Source organism: Cydia amplana, chromosome 23 (assembly GCF_948474715.1).
Source record: "Cydia amplana chromosome 23, ilCydAmpl1.1, whole genome shotgun sequence".
In the NCBI taxonomy this organism is placed as follows: Eukaryota; Metazoa; Arthropoda; class Insecta; order Lepidoptera; family Tortricidae; genus Cydia; species Cydia amplana.
Window position 1 is genome coordinate 7,932,755 of NC_086091.1, and position 24,318 is coordinate 7,957,072.

The 24,318-nt window shown below is 38.6% G+C and overlaps 2 protein-coding genes across 3 annotated transcripts; one reads left to right on the forward strand and one right to left on the reverse strand.

The window, feature by feature from the left end:
* Positions 1-6,682: 6,682 nt before the first annotated feature.
* On the reverse strand, positions 6,683-16,055 carry LOC134658827 (leucine-rich repeat protein SHOC-2-like). 2 transcript variants are annotated; one of them, XM_063514492.1, is made up of 6 exons: positions 15,506-16,055; positions 14,927-15,089; positions 13,738-13,833; positions 11,848-12,016; positions 9,567-9,682; positions 6,683-6,768 (listed from the first exon to the last, which is right to left on the reverse strand). In XM_063514492.1, exons 1-6 carry the CDS (start codon positions 15,994-15,996, stop codon positions 6,715-6,717), a joined length of 1,089 nt encoding a protein of 362 aa, XP_063370562.1. In that variant the 5' UTR covers positions 15,997-16,055; the 3' UTR covers positions 6,683-6,714. The 2 variants fall into 2 exon arrangements, with proteins under 2 accessions (XP_063370562.1, XP_063370561.1); XM_063514491.1 differs by having other exon boundaries at positions 6,683-6,786.
* Positions 16,056-16,689: 634 nt separating this feature from the next.
* LOC134658810 (uncharacterized) lies at positions 16,690-23,925 on the forward strand. The gene is made up of 9 exons (XM_063514474.1): positions 16,690-16,961; positions 17,043-17,312; positions 17,592-17,749; positions 17,978-18,148; positions 19,417-19,599; positions 21,298-21,702; positions 22,110-22,346; positions 22,722-22,831; positions 23,743-23,925. The coding sequence occupies exons 1-9, from the start codon at positions 16,892-16,894 to the stop codon at positions 23,834-23,836; spliced, it is 1,698 nt and encodes a 565-aa protein (XP_063370544.1). The 5' UTR covers positions 16,690-16,891; the 3' UTR covers positions 23,837-23,925.
* The last annotated feature ends 393 nt before the right edge of the window (positions 23,926-24,318 follow it).

The window sequence follows — 24,318 nt, forward strand, 5'->3', positions numbered from 1 at the left end:
CCGCTTAGCAACTTCTGCTGCCGACTGTACGGGACTTACTAATCTGAATTTTATGATTTTACTTAACCTTTTGGCCGCCGGACCTAGTCCGCAAAGACGCTCACTCACACGCCAGAGCATATTTTAAGTAAACAACTAATAAAAAGTTTAGGGATTGCAAATAGTGATATCGATATTTACAATTTATGGTAAAAATCTTCTCAATTTGGCTTTGTTCTTATCCAACTTTAATTTATTTCGAAAATGCCAAAAATTAACATATTTTTTTACACACGACAATGTTAAAAATAAAGGTCTTTATCATTAAAAACAACCACTAAACAATATCGATTCATGACGTAATATCACCGCACTAGGCTGTACAAGAAGTCGTTTATACAAGACAACGGCGCGCATGGACTGTCCGCAGTGCAGACCGACAAGGACTGTTTCCGCGCGGATTAAGTAATAATAGTCTCTAGATCAACGGCGTAAGCGCTTGTCGGTACGTAAACTTTATAAGCGTAACGTTAGAGCCGCGCATCGTGTGTCGATAATATAAATGTAAGTACCGGAACTGCATTGGGGAAAATTGCACGTGGGTTAATTGAATTGTCAATGAGTGAAGAACAATAATATTGGAAAAGGGTGGGGATCGGAAATGTTCGGGAATGCATGTTTCACATTCGACATATTCCTTAGATGAGCTTCTCAGTTCCCGTATTACATCCTCCCTACCATGACAATTTTTCGTCAATTTCAAATATATAACATTCTCATAGTTAGGCGACACTGACTATATACTCCTAGCGTCCGCCTGTACCATTCTTGTGCGAAGCGGTCACTGCAGGGTATCACTCCCCACTACACTATCATCTTAAAATGAATCTTTTGTTCTGCAAATAAACCACAAGGACAGATTTACTTGTCTGACTCTACTATCAACAGCTGAAGAAGCTCCCTGAACTTCAGCTATAGTTAATGCCTGTCTCTCTCGTCTCGTTTCACGTATTCTAGTTACTAGTTACGACCAATTGGCATTTAACAAGTGTTCAAACGCTTAAATAAAACCAGATTTGCGATTTGATATTTATTTTGAATATTCTCATATCGAGTTAACATTCCCATCCCTAGCTGTCTTGTATACAGGACAACGGCGACGAGGAACAAGAAAAACGTTGAAATCTGGAGCAATTTTTTTGAGAGCCTTATTATAAAAGAATGGATTTCTATAGCTGCAATAAATGCAATTTTTTTTTAAACAAGGACCTAAAACATTAACATGAGTGTAAAAAAATATATAATTGATATTTTTTGTACATTTACCGAGCGGTTGAATTTTTGTCTTGTATACAAGACAGCGGCGCCAGTGTATCGTTCTATCGTTGTCTTGTATACATGCCAACGGCGGTCAAAGGGTTAATGTTATTCATGACCAAAAAAAGCTTCGCTATTACTATCCCTGACATGAATATTTGAAATTTTAGGTTTAAGTAATTAGTTTTCATAGTATTTTGACTCAACAGTTCACTGTATTATGTACGGTAAAGATTATGAATTTATTCAAAAACCTTTTTTTTTACACAATGACCACCACCCTATGGCCTTGCCACTGTAGCTTAGGATTTCTTCAAAAACCTTATGTTTTTAGTACCTATTGGCACGTACTTCAATAAACAGCAAGAATGTATACGTATTCGTATAAATTTCAATATATATAGGCGTGTAAATATAAGCCGCTACTATCCCTAAATCTATTGAATAATAGGACGATGTAAACTGTAAAGACATTAGTAAAAGTTCATTACGATTGGTACATTCAAGGCCAAATACTTCCGAATAAAACATTTATAAGACAGGAATAAAATATTGATATTATATAGATATATAGCAATAAAATATTTTAAAGCTGACTGTACTTTTCTATCCTCCAAAGGCCCAGCCATACAAACGAAACATCCAAATTTGCCACTGAAATTTTAACCTAAATTGTAGGAAATAGACTTGATTTTGCGTTGATTGAATATTGAACGAAGCAAAAGCACGCAAAAGCGACTCTGTTCCAATTGAACATGGTTGAAATTACATCGAACTGAATAGGTACTATAGGTAGGACCTTGGGCCTTAGGAGGCTATAGAAAGCCATCTACTACCCAGCAAGTCGAATAACCTTTGACTGCTAGTCAACCAGAACTAGGGAGTGCTCCTGGTACTGGTTGTCTATACAAATACATGATTTGGCCTCTTGGAGACCCTATACATCTCTAAGGAAAAATTGATTAATTACATATTATCATCTTTTAGTTCTGACACTTAGAGACCTTACACCTCTAAATAAATTTCATTATTTTTCTTTTTGTATGTTTGTTGTTGTTTTTTGTATTATAGTTTTTTTTGTAATTCGACATTTAGAGACTTTCTACATGTCTATGTAATTGTAAACTTTAGTTTGATTTGATATTTGCGGTTAGATGTATTTTATAATTGTTGATGTGTGTTTTTTCCTTGTATGTAAATTCCATGTTGACGTGTAAAAGTGCCCTTCTGGCCTATTTGCTGAATAAATGTTGATGTTTGTTTGTTTAAAATACAGTACCAGAACCGGGATTTCCCGGTTCTCGCCATACAAACTCGGTACCGGGAGCATTCTTTAGCCAGCCGACAAAGGTAACATTATAAAATGAACCCTAATCAACATAAATCAACATAAATAACTAGGGTTTAGTTTTAAGTTTATAAAATACATATGTATGTTAGTCTGTAAGGTATTTGTAATATGGGCCTTGTTACCTGAATTAAATTTCTAAATAAATTTCTAAAATAAAAGACAAAAAATTATAATAATTAATTGTAATTATTTACATTTAATTACCCCATATATACACTGATTCAAATATGGGGCATTATTTATGAAAAGGGACCTTATTGTCGATGGCGCTTATATTTATATCGGATTGTATTTATATCGGAGCATCGTTAATAATGGCGTAAGCGCCATCGACAATAAGGTCCCTTTTCATAGATAACGTCACATATTGTAGGGAAAAACAATCTTAAACATATAATCTAACAATTAAAGAGGCACCATGCGGCACAAGTAGATAGACTAACTTGATAGAATTTTAATATTATAAAATTATATGTAAAAGAATACGATTTTTTATTGGGAAGTATTTCTGGTGTCTGCTATATTGGTAGGTACATTTATAAAATATGAATAGGTAAATCTAATTTTGATTGAAAGGTATATAATGTAAACTTTTAGCTCTAAGTATCTTATATTGTCTTAAGAAGTCCTTCGAGGTATGGTTAATAGAATGTCCGCATTAACATCACACGACATCATCATCATCATCATCGCTCGACATGTTTCACTTCGTACCGAGAAGTGTCAGCTCCTGATGACACTTCTCGGTACGAAGTGAAACATGTCGAGCGTTTTTCGACTTAAAATACGTGAGTGACCCGTTTTTAATATATTTAATGTCTTTGTCTCACGGAAGTTTTGTTATTAAAAAGAAATAATAATATTTCTAAATGAAGATATTGTTGATAAGAAAAATTATATTTAAAAAAGAGAGGATGGATCAAACATTGGACTTCTTACATCGATTTCTAAAACCAGCTTTACATCGTACAGAATAAAGCTCAAAATTTATCAGAATCACAATCATTGATTATTCCGAACACCGATATAGGTACAACATGTTCCAATAAATGTCTTACACTTAGTTGTAGAATATCCAAAAATTCGGATTATAGTCACATTTTTATATGTTTTTATTAATACTATATCCAAAATTCGGATCATAACATAGTAATTAAGATACAATATACCCCATATGACATCGATGTACAACATATACTGAAGAACACCAATACATACTTATTTTTATTTGTTATAGTTATTTCCCCCTCGAACCGAAAACGAAACCCTCTAGTACCATTTCAAAAAATACTATGTATTAAAATTCCAGTAAACCCAGTAATAAATAGAATACCTAGACCATATTAGACCTATATCGACCGGGATATGAACCGTGATTACCTCTTGTATTGTTTTCGAGCTCCCATATTTCCCGAGGTTCATATCCCGGTCGAAGTCAAGTGAAACTAATTGAATTATTCAAAACTGTTACCTAGACCAGCGGTCGGCAACAGGTGGCCCGCGGGCCGCATGCGGACCGTGAACCCTTCACTTGTGGCCCGCGAGCCTCCCTGGCTATTTTGTATGTAATATTGACAAACGACAATGTCTGATAAAGTCATAAATATTAACAAAGTGCGGCCCGCGTCAACTTCGATAACTACTATGTGGCCCTTGGCTGCTAAATGGTTGCCGACCGCTGACCTAGACCATAGGCCGTTGATAGACTAACTATAAATTGACCCCAATGAATTGTCACGTGAGCACCCCATTTCGACCTTTATTTTTAAAAAGAGATACATCATTTTTAACCTTTGCACCGCCACGACTATTTTATTTTTCACCACATCAGCTCGGAAAGGCTTACTTTGCACTTCGAAAACTGATAGCAAAGTTGCATTTTATTCACATGTAAGGCATAGTAATGAAATGCAAATTTTGTGTTGTTTTCATAGGAAAACAAGTAAATTCTACCAGAAAACATAGGTTTGCTGGTAGAATTTACTTTTAAATGGTGATTTTGGATGATAAATATTTAATACCATTCATTTGGATTTGATTTTGTTTGATATTTTACATTTAATATTTTCTTCAGGTTGGTGTGGTGAAAAATTGTATGTTTCACTCGGGGGCAAATTTTGTTTAACCCTCGTGCTTTGAAACCCTCGTAACACTCAAGATTCCATTTTTCGAACCACTCGCCACGCTCGTGGTTTAATTTTGGAATCTTTCGCTTGCTCGGGTATCAATATTAGCACGAGCGGTTAAACAACAACTTTGCCCCCTTGTAAAACAAATAACTATTGTATAATACGCATAATAAAGTTTATTAGAAGGTATTAAGGTATATCTTATACTGTAACCTTTGTTACATTTGTCGTGTATGACTGACTGTGGCGGTGAATTTTAATTCGACATGTGAATAAGTTTTGTTTTAATTTTTGATTATAATTGTATATATAATTTTAAGTTTAATTTTCATTTTCGATCTCAATTTTAACTGTATAATTCTAATTTTATTTGACATGTAAATTGGCTTTACGAATAAACGAGTATGAGTATGAAAGGATTAATTGTGTCCCAAAAATGGAGAATCAATGCACAGGTTTTATTACATTTTGTTACCTATATGCTTTGGTTTTTGATACTTATACTGAATTGATATTTTATACCTCTTACCCACTAAACCTTGATAGGTATAAAAGTCTAGAGGATAAACTATTTATTATAAACAAAAGTTTTAAATTCATACCTTTTAGGCGCAGCTAGTAACATAACAAATCTAAAATTTGGCCCTAACTTCAGCACCAAGAGTTCAATATTATCAAACCAACAGTTTGCCAAACTGTATACAAACTATTGTCAGTTATGACAAATTGTAAACCTTATTATAAATATTAATGTTCACCGGTGGTTAATTATGATATATATTACCTGAAATACCATGAATTCATGAAACATCTCTGAAATAGCCAATAAGTAGATCCTAAGAAGCTTATAAGAACACTGAAGGTTGTCGTATATATTTTTAGGCTGGGATACACCTTTAACCCTTTTGGCTCTTTCTACAGAATGATTCCCTTTTCCCCGTTGGGTACTTAAATTATTAGATTAATATTTCTTTAAAGATATGTTCAAGGAAATCGCCCTGAAGACAGAAACAGAGTACATGGACCAAAATTCAAGCTCAAATTTCCTTACCTCAATTTTTTAACATTCAATAATTCTATAAGCTTTTTGGTACAGTCAGATCTTCAAGATGCTTAAATACGGAGTATGTAACTTTCAGAAATGTTTTCAATTTTTAACCGACCTAAAAAAAGAAGGATCAATTCGACCTTTTTGCCTAACAATAATTGTCTTTTTTTTGTTTACAGTTTTTCTAGACAGGAATAAGCACATTTCAAGTTGCAATTGTCAAATGAAACAGTTGGTAAACAATTTGTTGAAATAATTACAATTTTTCCTCGCAGTGTTATATAGCGGAACAGCTCTGGCCAAATCACGCCCTAACCTGAAAGAATAGGGAGTATTACTGCAATGTTTTGCCGCCAGAGTGCAGCACTAACGCCTTTAGTAAACCATAGAGTAACTTATACATACTGTGCCTTAAACTGTCTTTGACAAGTTTTCACAGACTATAAAATATGACATTGGTACATCAAGGCGGTTTGTTTACAAAGGGCCTGCCGGGAAACGCGAAATCGAAACTCAGCTATCTGCCTCTTTATCGCTCGAATATGCAAGAGTGATAGAGAGGTTTGATAACAAAATTTCGACTTACTCGTTTGTGGTAGACCCTTAGATTGTGACTGATTGTAGGAGTGAGTCTTTGTTTTACTTTACACATTTTTTTTTTTTTGGTCTTTTTACAGGTAATTTTTGTATTTTTGTATTTCGCTTTGTGTGTTTTTATATGGGTGCTTGCCTGAAATAAAATCAATTTATTTATTTATTTATTTTATTTTATTTTTTTGTCTTACACTAGTACTAGCACCCAAAAGAGTATAGTTTTCCTGGTTGTTATTGACTGACAAATTGGTTTGACCAACTATACTTACCATAATGTTCCTCCCAGTGTTGCCAGCTTAACTGGCAGTGGACGCGTACCGGGACAGCTCTGGCAACACCATGCCGACGGCCTGGAAGAATTGAGCGATCTATGTCAGCGTGTTTACAACGCCGTCCGTACGCATGATCGTTAGTGTGTGTGTGTGTGTGTGTGTGTGTGTGTGTGTAAACTGAGTGGACCCACACAAATATGGATAAAGTACAATCGTTATCAGATATATCGGAGCGGCCAAGGTGTTCACCACAGAACATATTAAAGAGGTTAGAATGGCTATGGCGCGAAGTTAGTATCGGAACCGGTGTCGCCGCTCGTTCCTCTCCACATTTACTAACACTCGCGCAACGGTAGTAAAAACTAGCTAGCGCCTTGCGTGCGTGGTGAATGGGTAGGTACGCCTCCTTTAGACAGATTTGATGTCTGGCTTCTTAATCTGAAGGTTATTGTGGCGCAAAAAGGCATGTTTACTTCGTTTTCGGTCAGCGCGGGCGAGTAGCATGCGAGCGTTTGCTCAAAACCGGCGGCGACACGTACTTTGGTCGCATCTCGCATCGCCATTCTAACTTGTTCTGTGGTGTTCGCAATACGCACTTCAACGCCCTGACAATAGAGGCGTGTTCAGATATTTGTGAGCGCCTTAGCCGCTCCGATGTATCTGATGGCGACTACAAACAGCAACTCTTAACTGTCCATCGGTGGACCTTACGCCCTTTGTAATAAGGTTTACCGATGGACAGTTAACAGTGTGGGCGATGGTACACACTTTTGTTGTGTAAAGTAATCTTTCCATGAAACACACACATGAGAATAACACACGACACGCCCCACCGCGTCGCACCCGTGTGAGGATACCTGGAGGTACCTCACATAATAGGGATGATGACACATGTTGAATTTTATAACAAAATCTAGTAAAATAGATAACAAACGAGCAATTTATCACAATAATGTGGATATTAAAATAAAATATTGAAAAATTACAAAAATACAGGACCTGAAAGTTTCAAAATTTAAGTTCTTTTTTAACTTCCAAAAACGATAAAGTACCATTCGATTCCTTGCATTTCATCCAAAAAAATATTGTATAGCAACTGTATACATAACCGCAATATTTCACCGACAAAAACGCAATTTTCTTGTTTTGTCCATACTACAAGATGGGCGATGACGTCACGGCCCTTGGCCGTTTTGTGTAGGGCGTTTCGCGAGTGAAGTGCGACTGTCGGCCTTTGACTACAATTTCTGACTTTTGTGTTACTTTAATGCAATGGGTCCCATATAAACATTTGATCCTAAAAACAAACCCGATCGATTGATACCGTAAAAAAAATTAGTCATGTAGCCTATTATAACCCGCCGAGTTCGTTGCCGGGCCCATATTGGGATACCCTCCTCCAATTAAGGGGGGATTTAAATCTACTCGAGGCAGAGGTGTATGGTTGAAGCCGGTGTAGTTTTATTTGACGTTGATAAGCACTTTTGTAATATGCCATGACAGTTTATTCAAGTATAAACTATCTTGTATCCTTATCTTTGACGACCGGTCTGGCCTAGTGGGTAGTGACCCTGCCTGTGAAGCCGCGGTCCTGGGTTCGAATCCCAGTAAGGGCATTTATTTGTGTGATGAGCACAGATATTTGTTCCTGAGTCATGGTAGTTTTCTATGTATTTAAGTATTTGTATATTATATCTATCGTTGTCTGAGTACCCACAACACAAGCAATCTTGAGCTTACCGTGGGGCTTAGTAAATTTGTGTAAAAATGTCCATTAATATTTATTTATTTTATTTATTTATTTATCTGACACACGACACGCCCCATCGTGTCGCACCCGTGTGAGATAAAGAAGAAAATGCCTCATTGAGGTACCTATCCTCACCTAATGGCGGCATACCTCATTGTCGAAGAAAATGCTTCATTGAGGTACCTCTACCTCACCTAAATGGCGGCATACCTCATTGTCGAAGAAAATGCCTCATTGAGGTACCTCTACATCACCTAAATGGCGACATACCTCATTGTCGAAGAAAGTGCCTCATTGAGGTACCTCTACATCACCTAAATGGCGACATACCTCATTGTCGAAGAAAGTGCCTCATTAAGGTACCTCTACCTCACCTAAATGGCGGCACACCTTTGTCAAAGAAAATGCCTCATTGAGGTACCTCTACCTCACCTAAATGGCGGCATACCTCATTGTCAAAGAAAATGCCTCATAGAGGTAAGGGCTGTTCATAAATTACGTCATCTATTTTTGACCATAAAAATCATCCAAAAATCATGCTTCAAATGACCCCGTTTCCTCCTACGTCATGCTACCATCATCCGATGTCCAGACAGATGGCGGCATACCTCATTGTCGAAGAAAATGCCTCATTGAGGTACCTCTACCTCACCTAAATGTCGGCATACCTCATTGTCGAAGAAAATGCCTCATTGAGGTACCTCTACCTCACCTAAATGGCGGCACACCTTTGTCGAAGAAAATGCCTCATTGAGGTACCTCTACCTCACCTAAATGGCGGCATACCTCATTGTCAAAGAAAATGCCTCATTGAGGTAGGGGCTGTTCATAAATTACGTCATCTATTTTTCCCCCCTAAAATCATCCAAAAATCATGCTTCAAATGACCCCGTTTCCTCCTACGTCATGCTACCATCATCCGATGTCCAGACAGATGGCGGCATACCTCATTGTCGAAGAAAATGCCTCATTGAGGTACCTCTACCTCACCTAAATGTCGGCATACCTCATTGTCGAAGAAAGTGCCTCATTGAGGTAAGTCTACCTCACCTAAACGGCGTCATACCTCATTGTCGAAGAAAATGCCTCATTGAGGTACCTCTACCTCACCTAAATGGCGGCATACCTCATTGTCTGCTCGCTCCTCGTCGCTCTGGTACTGCACGTCCAGCTCGGAGCTGTTCACGCTGTTCTCCCAGTCCTCAGAAGAGTCTACCGAGGAGGCGTCCAGGTCCATTTCCGCTGGAAAAGAAACTCTCTCAATATGAGGTACAGTCAGCAGAAGTTGCTCAGCGGGCGAGGTGTTCAAAACTATCTTCACACGCTCTTATTATCTGGGTCAATCAACTATTTCTTGTTGTTATTCTGTCCCATCAGCGAGGAGACAATAGCATAGATTGTTAGAAGAACTGCTGTACCATGTTCTACTAACATGCTCAGTAGATGTCCCATTATGGAAAGGTCTTATAACTACCATAAAATGCAAGTTTGGTTCATTTAAATACGAAAAACCTAGAATTTTAAGAGTGACTCAGGAGACCGTAACCATAGCAACGTGTGACAAGAAAAAGTTGATTAACCCATCTTAACAATGAAGTCGTGTCACGATCATTTTGAACACCTCGCCCGCTTAGCAACTTCTGCTGCTGACTGTACTCGAGACTAGGCCTAAAAACGGGACCCTATTACTAAGCTGTCCGTCCGTCTGCCTGTCACCAGGCTGTATCTTATGAACCGTGATAGACAGTTGAAATTTTCACATATGATGTATTTCTATTGCCGCTATAACAACACATACTGAAGTGGGGGAACCCTCGGTGGGCGATTCTGACTCGCCATGTTTTTAAACTTACCATGACAGGACCCCTCTATACTGTCTATTCCCTTTGCTAATATACACCGTGTTTTTTTTTTTATTTCCGTTAATTTCAAGGGTGCATTCCTGAGCTTAAATCAAGTAACTTTCTCAAAGACACTGATATTCTAATTAACTCCATTTCGGAGATAATCAATAATTTATTTTTTTCCTATAAGGCCTCTACAAGCGTGTACACTTGCCTTAGGGCCGGTTTACATATTGATTAGTGTTTAGAATGAGTTCATACATTTGCTACTAAACTTAAGTACAATCTCGGTCAATCGATGTTCGAAATGACATTGATATGTCACAGATTTCAATTGTTTGGTTGAGTTAAATGTAATGCCCGTGTTACAACAACGCTATATGCTACATTTAATTACTTATTAAACTTAATTTTTTTTTGTAAAAAAAAAAAAATTTTTTTTTGAAAATTAAGTATGCCATTTAGTTATCTTAAACGTACTTAACCATACCCCGAAGTTAACGGAATTCAATAAAAACACGGTGTATAGTCCAGCCGGCGTATTATGGATGATTTTATCCACGTGTCTGTCCAAAATAACTGTCACTATTTAACACCGCGGGACAGAGAGTGACGGACACCGTTTTATCACGCTGTCATGTAGACAAGAACGGCCATCATATCCGTACAGTAGGGTGTTTTTGAAGTGAAAACTTCTTTAGCGGCGCTGTGCACTTTTTGAGGAGGGGAAAAAAATGATAAACTCGAGACAGCGTAAGACGATCACGTGACCGTAAGACGGACACGTGACCTGATCGAAAAACTGTTACATGTAATGTCATTGAGTTTTTCTTTATTGATTTAAATGCCATGTAGTGAGTTTCGCTCTAACTGGTATTAATATAACTCGAGTACTAACAGTGAGGTGCTTAGGGGTTTCAAGTAATTAACGCTAACGCTAGATGGCGTTAAACTCAACTCATAGTGCATTTTGCACTAGTCATTGCGTTTTCACTTCTGCCGGCACTCCCTGAGTGCAACCCGTTGTTTTTAGGGTTCCGTACCCAAAGGGTAAAAACGGGACCCTATTACTAAGACTCCGCTGTCCGTCCGTCCGTCCGTCCGTCCGTTTGTCACCAGGCTGTATCTCACGAACCGTGATAGCTAGACAGTTGAAATTTTCACAGATGATGTATTTATTTCTGTTGCCGCTATAACAACAAATACTAAAAACAGAATAAAATAAAGATTTAAGTGGCGCTCCCATACAACAAACGTGATTTTTGACCGAAGTTCAGCAACGTCGGGCGGGGTCACTACTTGGATGGGTGACCGTTTTTTTTGCTTGTTTTGCTCTATTTTTTGTTGATGGTGCGGAACCCTCCGTGCGCGAGTCCGACTCGCACTTGGCCGGTTTTTTTTATTCGGTAGACTGAAATGACAGTTAATAGTATGAACATGTTTTATTTTGCTTGTTTTGCTCTATTTTTTGTTGATGGTGCGGAACCCTCCGTGCGCGAGTCCGACTCGCGCTTGGCCGGTTTTTTGCCTACAACAGTTGTAGGCAAAAGGTGAGTTACTCACCCACGAAGGCGTGGTTCTCGAGCCGCCGCGGCCCGGGCACGGCGGGCAGCCGCAGCGCGGTCGCGTTGACGGCCAGCGCGGCCGCGTGCCGCCCCGACCCTGATGCCGATGCTATTTCGCTTAGAGAGCTCGGCGCTGACACGTCCGCGTAACGGATGAGCATGTGTTTCTAAAAACCATATCATATATCAGACCGAAACATGTTTTTAGGGTTCCGTACCCAAAGGGTAAAAACGGGACCCTATAACTAAGACTCCGCTGTCCGTCCGTCCGTCCGTCCGTCTGTCACCAGGCTGTATCTCACGAACCGTGATAGCTAGACAGTTGAAATTTTGACAGATGATGTATTTCTGTTGCCGCTATAACAACAAATACTAAAAACAGAATAAAATAAAGATTTAAGTGGGGCTCCCATACAACAAACGTGATTTTTGACCGAAGTTAAGCAACGTCGGGCGGGGTCAGTACTTGAATGGGTGACCGTTTTTTTGCTTGTTTTGCTCTATTTTTTGTTGATGGTGCGGAACCCTCCGTGCGCGAGTCCGACTCGCACTTGGCCGGTTTTTTTGTAGAAACCGAAGGTTCGGCTTTGGCTCTAGTTTCGGCCGGAACCGAAACTTTTGTAGACTTGAAATAATGACATTAAACGGCTTTTATACACATATTAAGACTGCGTCGACCGTCCAGTGGTGTGGCGCCCTTATTAGGGGAATAGGCTACATGACTAACTTTCATTTATGGTATCAATCGATCAGCTTTGTTTTTAGGATCAAATGTCTATATGGGACCCATTGCATTAAAGTAACACAAAAGTCAAAAATTGTAGTCAAAGTCCGACAGTCGCACTTCACTCGCGAAACGCCCTATACAAAACGACAAGGGAACGTGACGTCAAGGTCTCTGGGAGCCCATCTTGTAGTATGGACAAAACAAGAAAATTGTGTTTTTGTCGGTGAAATATTGCGTTTATGTATATAGTTGCTATACAATATTTTTTGGATGAAATGTAAGGAATCGAATGGTACCCTTACTTTTATCGTTTTTGGAAGTTAATAAAGAACTTAAATTTTGAAACTTTCAGGTCCTGTATTTATGTAATTTTTCAATATTTTATTTTAATATCCACATTATTGTGATAAACTGCTCGTTTGCTATCTATTTTACTAGATTTTGTTATAAAATTCAACATGTGTCATCATCCCTATTGTGTTTTCTAATGTTGTCCTATTTGCTCCCCAACTTTTGGTCTATGTATAGTTTAGTTTCATATTGCGAAGTACCATTTCGTAAGTTTCGGCCCGACCGAAAGGTCCGGCCGTTTATTGGTCGAAACCGAAACCGAATTCTCGGTCGAACTAATTAGAAATGGAAATCATGAGTAAATCCCATAGAGCCGCGACAGTATCTCGCTCGCGAGATAGTCTACCCGTCCCTCATTAATTGATACACTTAGAATAAGACGGGTAGTCTATCTCACGGACGACATACGTCGGCTACCGTGTGCGGCGCATCATCGTAAAACTTATGGGATTGCACGAAGATTGGACTGATAGTGGCACACTCCAGTTGACTTTTTCGGCGGTCCATTGGTAAATCAATATAATTGAAGAAATTATTGGATAACCTTCCTACTATAATATTTAACACTTTCGTGTTTTGAACACATATTAACTCACATTTATAGACGGGTCTATCGCGAAATTTAATTTATTACCTTTATTTACCGACGTTTCGACACAGGTTAATTATTGTCAATAGTCCGACACTTACAATATCGACACACGCATCTGAAGACAGAGCAGTGAAACCTGTGTCGAAACGGCCCATTCATGGATCTCACAGCCACATACAATTCTGGGTAAAGTATTTAGAAAAAAAAATTATACTTACTGGATGGTCAAGCTCACATATGGGGTTGTCCCGCATGTCTATCATTTCTAACACTTGGAGGGAATTAATGTCGAAGTCCTCAGGAAAGCTGGATATCTAGAATATAATGATATAGATTAGGTGACAGAATTAATGAATTACAATGTTAAATGGGTTACCCGGGTGAATCAACTTTTTTGTTATCACTCGTTCCCATGGTTACATTCTCCTGGGTCACTCTTTTTAGGCATTTAAATTCACCAAACACGCTTTTTTGTGATACTTATAAACCCTTTCCATTGAGGGTTGTCTGCCAAGCGTGTCAGAAGGTGGTGTACAATGTCTTCTAACAAAATATGCTACTGTTGTCTTGGCTGACCGGACAGAATAACAACAAGAAATAGTTGATCCACCCATATCTTTCATCTTATTCTTTTAGTTTTTAAATTAAATTAAATTAAATAAAAATTTATTTCAGGAAGATACCCATATGTGTTAGTATACATTATTATTATTATACATTATTCAATCAAATTCGGTTAGTACATAGGAATATAAATATAAATTAAATTAAAAATTAAATAACAGTTACAATAACAAAAAACGAATACAACATTAATATTACAAATAAATTACATTAAATTACATTGTCCTCTGTCTTATGACTAACTATCATAATTTACAAAGCTGGAGTGCAGACCGATCCATCTACGCATCATCGGTGAGTCCCACCTCCCGGCAAATACCCTCAGGATGCTGCTCGGACTCCCCAGCAGCCTATCGAGCAAGGAGGCACAGCGTTTCCTTATAATCGCATGGAAGCCATCAACACTTGCCTCCGCAAACATGCCCGACGCACTACACCTCCTTCGAAAACCGAGCAACATCCTGAAGGCATCATTATATTGCACTCGAAGAGCGCTGTACGTCCTCTGCGTAAAATTGACCCATAGGTTGCATGTGTAGAAGCACTGGCAGTATGCCCTGAATAGAGTTATTTTGACTTCCTTAGTGCACCCTGCAAACCTACGTGCCAACATATTGCAGCGGACGGACAGCGCCCGTCTCTCCCTCTCGATGTCCATGTTATCACAGAGATCATCAGTTACCCAGTGACCCAGATATTTGAAGTGCCTGACTCTGTTCAGGTTTGTGCCACATAGAGTAATCGGTGGCAGGACCACCGATTACTCTATTAACCCAACCTTACCTGGTTATTATTAAGCTGTAGAAACATGAGATCAACACACTGCAGTACTGACATCGGGAACTCCCTCAGGTTGTTGTGCCTCAAATTACAGTGAACTAGGGCTTCTAGGCCTCCGAGGGTGTTCGGTAGGGTCTCAATCTCATTGTGCTCTAGCGTCAGCCATCTGGAAGGTGGTAAGATTTTAAGTATTGGAGCGGGATTGGTTTGTATATAAATCTATGGTAGTATGTTAGTTAGAAAAAAAGTTGTTAAAAGAACACAACAACCAAATGAGGAATGAGGATAATAGTATTGAAAAAAATACTAATTTTTAAAGCTTGGTTTTAGTTATGTATACCACTGTTATTAAATGTTACCCCAAATTTGATTATTTAATATGAATTCGAAAAATATGATTGTTCTTACAAAACAATGTTAATGTAGGTAAGTTGTGTGTGTTTTGTTAATTATTATGTATGCATATTTAAAGATTTGTTGTGAGTAATTAAAACACTTGTTAATAAAAACAATAAAATCCTTGCCAACTAGTTTCCGACAGAAGTTCAATGTCAAGTTCATTACGTTAAAAATAATTCTCACCTAAGCTTTGACAGTTTGGTCATCTCCTCTGGTATAGTTTTGAGTTGATTACCTCGCGCCCCGAAGGTATCCAACTTACTGAGGTTCCCGATCTCCTTCGGAATCTCCCGGAGCCCTATCCTGTTGCACCAGAACGCCTCAAGGTTCTCTAGTTCACCAATCTCGGGTATCAACACTTGTAAAGGATTGTAACTCAAATTTAAATTCACGAGGTTTTTCAAGCTCCCTATCTCCGGTGGCAAAGAACTTATGTTGTTATAATCAAGGGTCAGCGTCGTCAAATTTAGTAACTGTGTTAATTCCACTGATATTGTTGTTATTTTGTTTCTATGTAGGTAAAGATGCTCGACTTCGTAACAGGTATACAAAAGGCTGGGAATTTCTGTGATATCGAACGCATTGAGGCTCAGTCTTGACTTTTTTTTCACTACTGCTGATTCTATTATGGCCAATATGTGATTGTCACGAATAAATTTTAATATTGAACTCATTTTTGAGTTATTTTGGGTACATTTCAAGAAACTATTGCGTTTGAATTTGTTGTGTAAATGACAGGATTGACAGGATGACAGGTGCATTGGAGTTGGAGTTGACAGACAGTTGACGTTTTAAAGAAGTATTTTCCTTATGCTCAATAATCTTTCGAAAATGGAAATTGTGATAATGATATTCATATACTTGGTCAAGCAGATCTTGTCAGTAAAAGGTGGCAAATTTGAAAAATGTAAGCGCGAAGGGATATATTATACTACTCTTAAACTACTCTATACAAGAAAGTTCCACGAGAGGGCTCTCTTTGTCCTATATATTATACTACTCTTTGATATCGTCCCATAGAAAATTTGAATTTTGCGCCTTTTTTACTGACAAGATTTGCCTGACAAGCTATAGTGAAATATCGGTTTCATAACGACGAATGATTAATTTATCGCGTTACTTCGCGCCGCGATTCGCGCACGAGTGTGTAGGGGGCTTTAACGTTTTTACAAAGTGTTGCTAGGATATTGTGATCATTTCTACCAAGTACAATTTGTAATAATAAGAGATTTGTCATTATTAAATTACTATAAGGTACGTTATATTAAAGCAGATATTTAAAAAGCGCTAGGATTTTGCCTTAAGTTTAAATATAAACTAGTTAATTAGTTCAGATAAAGTTTAGTTTAAGTGAACTAAACAATCGAGTGTTGCGTCAAATGTAACGTAAGCAATGTATTGATTTTTGTATTTTCGCGGAAAATGTTTGGCCTAATCGATTGTATTAAAAATAAACATAGGATAAACGTAGAATTAAATTAGAACATTATTAGCTACGGTTAGACCCAATAACATATTAACAAGTGATACTTTTTTATCCAAAGTGATTTTATTTAAAATATAAATAAAATGTCTCATCTGTTTAAGTTCATATTTACAATAGCTCTTATAGAGCAATGTTTTGTTTGTAATACAAATGGTAAGTATTATTATAAGGCTTTCTGACTGAATAAGGGTATCTAATCTATAATATAAATATGTTATTGTTGTTATTAATTAGCTCTACAGCAAAATAGGACCTTCCACCACGTACGTCGATCAAGTATGGACGATAGTTTTTTCAAGAACCAGAAACAGCCGTCTTACCGATCGTTCCAGCCAGTCTCAATTAAATATCGAAAATCATATCCAAGGGAAGATCGCACGGACTACGACATTACCTCTTACGACTCCGAATATGGCGGAGTAGTATCTAACTTTACGTCTTCCATTTACGACGACAATCCTCCGTTATATCCAAATCCAGAAATCTTATCCAGAAGCAATCAAGGTGAATGTTATTTTAAAATTGAACGCAACAGGTTCACGGAACATATGAATTTTAAATCAACAGTTGTTTGTTTTTCTGTTGTACTTTACTTATCATATTTTTGGACCTTTTACGTCAACAAACAACAATAATTTTAAGGTTGTCTGGAAGAGATCGCTCTTTAGCGATAAGACCGCCTGTTGTCTGCATTTAATAATCAATTAGTCTTTTCTTTCGTATCTTTTTACTGAGGTGTGCCAATAAAGAGTATTCTATATATTTAATTTTATTACATTATAGGCAAATCGGTGGACACCCGAGCGATGGACTCGGAGGTGGACTTACCAGATGACTCCCTGGCTGATGCGGATCTCAAGGAACATAATATCATAGACAGTGTTACATACCTGTACGGGTTCAACAACTGCCATGGCGTGAGAAACGAATGGAAAATACTGGTAAGTTATTTTGCAATAGCGAAAATTCCTGTCATGTATTGTATGTATATTTATGTAAATATATTTCTTAGAAGCTTCTATTTAACTTGGCTTTTTAGTTAATATGTTAGAGTAAGTCAAATCTTGGAAGCTAAATTAGAGCCACTTCCATATCATTTATCATCACATACCACATTGAAAATTAAAGTTTGTATTTGTAAAACAAACAATATTGTATTGTTTCAATAGATATTCATCACTAGCGGTATCGCGGTTCTGATGCTGGCTGCCACTGTGATGTGGCTGCTATGGAGTGAATACGCAGCTGAGTTTAGAAAGAGCAGCAAGCTATACCCTATCAACATTAACCTGTGCTGCTGTCTAGCGGCTTGTACGCTTATCTATATACAGGCAGTCATGGTAAGTAACATTTAAATAACCTTAAGACTTCCTCTATTTATCCCCTAGTTCATATCTCTCAACTACCACAATTTAATCCACATTGCATCTTAGTTGGTACAAATTTGACGTTCGAAATCTCGTCAAATTTAGTGGATTCAACCATGTTATGTTTGACGCCAGGTATGGCGCTCTCATACACTGTCACACAAACTTAGAGTAGCCGGAGTCTAACCAAAAACTAAGACGACAATAGAAGTAATAGAACATATGAGGGTCATCGCCAAACTGCTTGAAATTGTTTATATTCAAAATAAAACTAGGCGATACTGGCGCAGTCAGTGGGATGTACTCGAATATCTACAAAAAGTACTAAACAAGTTATCTACAGGAAATCATAACATTTTGCTTGTATATTCTCAAAAATATATATTTACTAGGATGGGTCTCCAGGGAAAACCGGCATCCAGGTAGGTATCCGAAAGGTAACTTGGCATCAAGTTGGGTGGAGACCATTTCAGTGATATGCTTTATAATAATAAGTGTCTTTGAATAATTTTACGGTTTAGACTCACTTGTTTTAAGTCACTCGCACGACATGTTTCGGAGAGCCTAGGTCTCCTTTCTCAAGCACTAACAGTGCGAGCAGCGTTCACGACGGCCGTGTATCGCGTACTGCGGCACGCCGCGTCGCACGCTGCGCGCGCGCCAAGAAAACCGGTTGGGGGAGGTCTTCCGCTGTAATTGTAGGCGGGTATAGTGGTGTGTTTGGGCTTTGGTCACCTAACACTTGTAGCGATACACAGCACGAACTCACTATGTCCACTACACTGTCACAACACTCACTGGTATTCTGCTGAGGAATCACAGGCTTCCATGCTGGCGGCACAGCCCAGCCGCTATCCCGATTGAAATTAGGGCGCCGCCCAATCTCGATCGCTTCACGTATCTTACCAAACACACCACTATGCCCGCTTACAATGACAGCGGAAGATCTCCCCCAACCGGTTTTCTCGACGCGCGCGCAGCGTGCGACGCGGCGTGCCGCAGTACGCGATACACGGCCGTCGTGAACGCTGCTCGCACTGTTAGTGCTTGAGAAAGGAGACCTAGGCTCTCCGAAACATGTCGCGCGAGTGACTTAAAACAAGTGAGTCTAAACCGTAAAATTATTCAATGTTAGCATGTCTCACAACAGTTTAAATTCGAATAAGTTTCTTCATAATAGTCTTAAGTAATATAAGCGTCATGAATAAATTTGTTATCCTCTTCATTCATCTTTTACCCAGGGCGTCTCATCCCCATCTCAGTGTGAGCGCATCGCCCTCCTCCTCCACTACACACACGTGTCTTGCGCGATGTGGATCGTGGCGCTCGCCGCCGCCGTGGCGGAGTACTGCGTCTGCGACACACTGCTGCCGCTTAAGTATATCTACTTGCTGGCGTATGGGGTCCCGGCGCTTGTGGTCATGGTATGTTTTTATCATATTTGTTCTATAATAACTGATAGCTTAGCTGTCTAATAGCTTAGTAAAGCTACGAGGGGCGTTCAAAATATTCTCGGTATTGATATCTTACAACCTCTTCTAAAATTTCTTTCGTTACTGGCCGCTAAGGTTTATTCATTGACATTAAAAAAAAGTATAATTCGAACCGAGATGTTCTTTTGTTTTTCTGCAATTGCTGAACAAACATGAACATCATGTGGGAATTGACAATGTTAACTAAATTAGAACATCGATGCGTGATAAAATTCTTGACAAAACAGGGTAAAAATCAAAAAACCATAAAAGAGGAAATGGATTGTGTTTACCGTGAGTCTGCTCCTTCTTTATCTACCATTCAAAAGTGGTCAAGCGAGTTTAAACGTGGAAGGGAGAGTGTTGAAGACGACCCTAGACCTGGCCGGCCTGTAGTAGCTACTTCACAAGAAAATATTGATAAAGTGGAAAAACTTATATTGGAAGATGGTCGAGTGAAGGTAAAATCTATAGCACAAGTAACCAATCTCTCTATTGGTACCGTACATGATATTATACATGACCATCTTAATATGTCAAAAGTAAGTGCAAGATGGGTTCCGCGAATGCTGACTCGGCTTCAAAAAGACATGCGTGTAGCTTGTTGTTCCGATTTTATTGACCTGTGCGGTGAAAATCCTGATGAGGTGCTGCAAAGAATAGTTACTGGAGATGAAACCTGGGTTCATCATTATGACCCAAAGAGTAAACAAGAGTCCATGCAGTGGCACATTAAGGGTTCAGCTCATCCCAAGAAGATCAAGGTCATCCCTTCAGCTGGCAAGGTCATGGCCACGATATTTTGGGATTGTGAAGGAGTATTACTGATCGATTATAAAGAAAAAGGTGTAAATATCACAGGACAGTACTACGCTAACATTCTACGTCAATTAAAGGATGCAATCAAAGAAAAGAGGCGAGGAAAGTTAACCAAAGGTGTTATGCTTCTGCATGACAACGCCCCCGTCCATACTGCTCATATTGCCAAGGCAGCTATTGTTGAATGTGGGTTTGAAACTGTTACTCACCCACCGTATAGTCCGGACTTAGCCCCCAGCGACTTCTTTTTGTTCCCCAATCTTAAAAAGGATCTGCGTGGAAATAAATTTTCCGATGATGAAGCATTGAAGGCGGCAGCGGAGGAGCATTTTTACACGAAAGATAAAAAATATTTTTATGCAGGATTAAAAAAAAAAATTGATCGATCTTTTAAGTGTATGAACATAGGGGGGGAGTATATTGAAAAATAAAAATATCAAACTTTTCGTACTTGTTTGTTTTCATTCTCATACCGAGAATATTTTGAATACCCCTCGTATTAAATACATTGGAATAAACATTTACAAGAAACTGTCTGTATTTTTTTTTCATGCAAATCAATAATTCACTTCATTTTTACGCCTTACGTAGCTAAGTCATAATGTCTTAATAAGATTAAAGGATGACTCACGTTAGACCGGGCTGTGTCGGGGCCAGAGCTTCCGGAGCTTACTTTTCTATGACAAATGACAGGTGATCACGTGATTTTTTCCATAGAAAACGAAGCGCCAGAAGCTCCGGCCCGAACACTGCCCGGGTTAACGTGAGTCATCCTTAAGTTCGAGATAAAGATCTTTATAAATCATTTTAAAAATAAATACTTAATTTCAGTTCAACTACGCTCTGTCGATGGAACACTACGAAATAAAGCACTATTGCTGGATGTCGATAGAAAAGGGGATGGTCATGGGATTCATGGTTCCAGCTATGATTCTGATTCTGATCAACACTGGCATTATCATAATTGGATTGCAAAGCGTCAATAGGAAGCAAGCCGAAATGCTAACAGCCAAGATTCAGGAATTAGTAGATCATCATCTAGCGAACTGGCCTAAGAACGAGCAAAGAAACAGTACCGGAAGTATCGATACTTTGGATAACATATACAGCCCTAGCAGCAGCCGGAAGAATACAGACACTTCGGATAAAGATTACAATATGAGTGAGGATGATTGCCAGTATAATGTTAATCTGGGGAATTCTAATGGAGAGTTAGATTTAGACGGCGAGAATCAGGTAAGGGTGATTAGTTGATTACATTAATTCGTTGCTATACTTCTTATTACCATGCTACGGTTACATATAGGTGCTTTTACTTACTAGTAAACTGAAGATTAATAATCTGTACTATCTGTAGATCCCCGAAGTCATGAATAGGACATCATTTCGGGAGATTCTTCATGCAGACATAGTCTTACCCCCTTATTCATAAACGTCTGCTAAGTTAATCAGCTGATGATCGTCGTTTCTGTCTCTCTATGGCATAACGACAGATAGGGACAAACGACGATCATCAACTGATTAAGTTAGTATCCGATTATGAATAACGCCATTAGCTTGTGGAAGAAAAGGTGATTTATTTAATTGCACACGTCTTAGGCAAAGTTAACATCTACAATAAATAATTGACGTCTCATTTCCAGCCTCCATACATAAAAGCTTTACAAGACAGAGGACTCCTAAACATTCTCTACAGCATGGACAACCTGTCTTTAAAATGGAGCTGGAATACGGAAGGGAACGAGCTCAAGTCTTACCTGAACTTGTGTTTGGTGTTGGAGCCATTCTTCGCTATAAACTGGGTGATGGGTGTGGTCGCCATTGAAAACGCTGGTCACTGGTCTACGCCGACCATTTATATGATACTCGTTGTCGCTATGGTAAGACCCTCAAACAATATTGCTATTAAAGTTAAAGGGTAGTTTTTGACGCCTTTGCTTTAGGGCTCCTTTGAAGAACAACTTACAATGGTAGTTTATTTTTTATCTTACATGTATACTTGGTGAAAATCCCTTACAGCAATTTTCTGGCCAGTTACTTCGGCCTCCACCAATGAACAGCTGCCAACTAACTGGTGAAATTTTAGTTGCTCTCTTTTTAGCGTATATAATTTCATAGAAGTTTGACGTTTAAAATTGTTCAATTTCATATTGTGGGCTATCAAAATCACTGCAGAGTTATCTTGGTCTAACTCTATCCATTTCTGAACAAACTAGCCCATATTGAATACAACTTTGACACCTTGTATTTTTCAGTACGTGTATCTCTCGGCCACCTTGTGCACGACTCTACCCATCGTTCGTAACAAAACAACGACACCTTGTTGCGAAGAAATCATCACTGAACCAACATTGACTAGAACAAGGTAAAATCCATAGTATCGTACTTACTAATATTACAAATACGTAAGTGACTCCGTCAGTTCTTTTTCAACTGTTAAACGTTACCGAATGATATAAAATTTAGCATGAGAAAAACTAATTATAGATGGTCAACCAGGCGCGAAATTCAAATTTTCTATGGGACGATATCCCTTCGCGCCTACATTTTTCAAATTTGCCGCCTTTTCTACTGTCAAGAATGTCAAGATCTGGTTGACCAACTATATGTAAAGGCCTCGGGGGAAATTACGAACAGAGCCGCGGGCAGAGCTTGTAAATAATAATAGCACAATAATAGGTACATGACCATTATTACAGTTAGAGTACAAAAAATATTACCAAATTAGTAGTTAAATTTCTTTACTGGTAACATTATTAACAATAGTAGAAGGCGCTGAATTAAAAGGGGGCTCCAGACTATGCGCACGAGTGTGGAGGGGGCTAAAGTGATAACAGACTATCGCACCGCACCGTGACCTTGGAGCATAGACTAGGAATCCTCTAGACTGAGTTTAGACCAATTATTTCATGAAACCGATGCTGCAAAAAATACGGGGGTGCGGGGGAACGAGGTGAGCGAATCCCGTGCCGTGATTGGTCCGTTCAAAGACACGGACCAATCACGGCACGGGATTGACTCGAAGATGGAGTAAAACTACCGTATAAGTGGCAGAGGGGGTAGCGTTACTATGCTCAGTCTAGAGGATTCCTAGTCTATGCCTTGGAGCGTCGCACCCATAAGTGAGAGCGAGAAAGAGATATCTGTTTCTCGCTCTCACTTATGGGTGCGACGCTCCAAGTTCCATGCCAAGTTCGCGGTGCGGTGCGATAGTGTGTTAGTACTTTTAAACCGACTTTAAAGCCAGATCTAAAATGAATTATTTAATTATTTCAGGACAACTGACAGCATTCCTTTACTGGACCCAGCGATACAACAGCCCGTAGTGACTCCGGCGCCTGCAGATACCATAAGCACAATCAGCATATAAAATAACCTTTATGTCAAGGCACTTGGGTTCAAATTGAGGACTGCAAAGTCGATTCAAGTGATTTAAAATCACTTTCGAAATTTTGATGATTTGAGAAGGAATTGCTGAAGGAAGAAGTCAATTTATTGATAAAAAGGATTTGAAATCGCCTGGAAATTCCACGAAGGCGAAAAACACGGTTGATGTGGTTTGATCTCATAGATTTTAAGAAAAATAATGCTATCGTACTAGTTTAAGTGCAATATGAACATAACTTACATAACATATACCTAACAGTACCAAGTTTTCAGAACTCAAAGGCCGTAAATATGGTTAATATTAAATTAAGGAATTTTAAATCAGCTTTACAGATTTTTATAATGTTTTTGGTGTAACCATTTAAAAGATTTTATGTCCATATTTTATGTGATGGGTTGTGTATTATGTGTAAAATATGTGTATCATTGTTGTTTTTAAAGCATTTTTATGTAAGTACATATGTA

Excerpts from the sequence above, each read along its gene's own strand:
- LOC134658810 (XM_063514474.1), top strand. The coding sequence starts at position 16,892 with ATGTCTCATCTGTTTAAGTTCATATTTACAATAGCTCTTATAGAGCAA. Across the intron at positions 17,750-17,977 it reads GAAACGAATGGAAAATACTG|ATATTCATCACTAGCGGTAT; the intron begins GTAAGTTATTTT and ends TTGTTTCAATAG. Across the intron at positions 18,149-19,416 it reads TCTATATACAGGCAGTCATG|GGCGTCTCATCCCCATCTCA; the intron begins GTAAGTAACATT and ends TCTTTTACCCAG.
- LOC134658827 (XM_063514491.1), bottom strand. The coding sequence starts at position 15,996 with ATGAGTTCAATATTAAAATTTATTCGTGACAATCACATATTGGCCATA. Across the intron at positions 15,090-15,505 it reads ACCAAACTGTCAAAGCTTAG|ATGGCTGACGCTAGAGCACA; the intron begins GTGAGAATTATT and ends ACCACCTTCCAG. Across the intron at positions 12,017-13,737 it reads TATGTGAGCTTGACCATCCA|AAACACATGCTCATCCGTTA; the intron begins GTAAGTATAATT and ends TATGGTTTTTAG.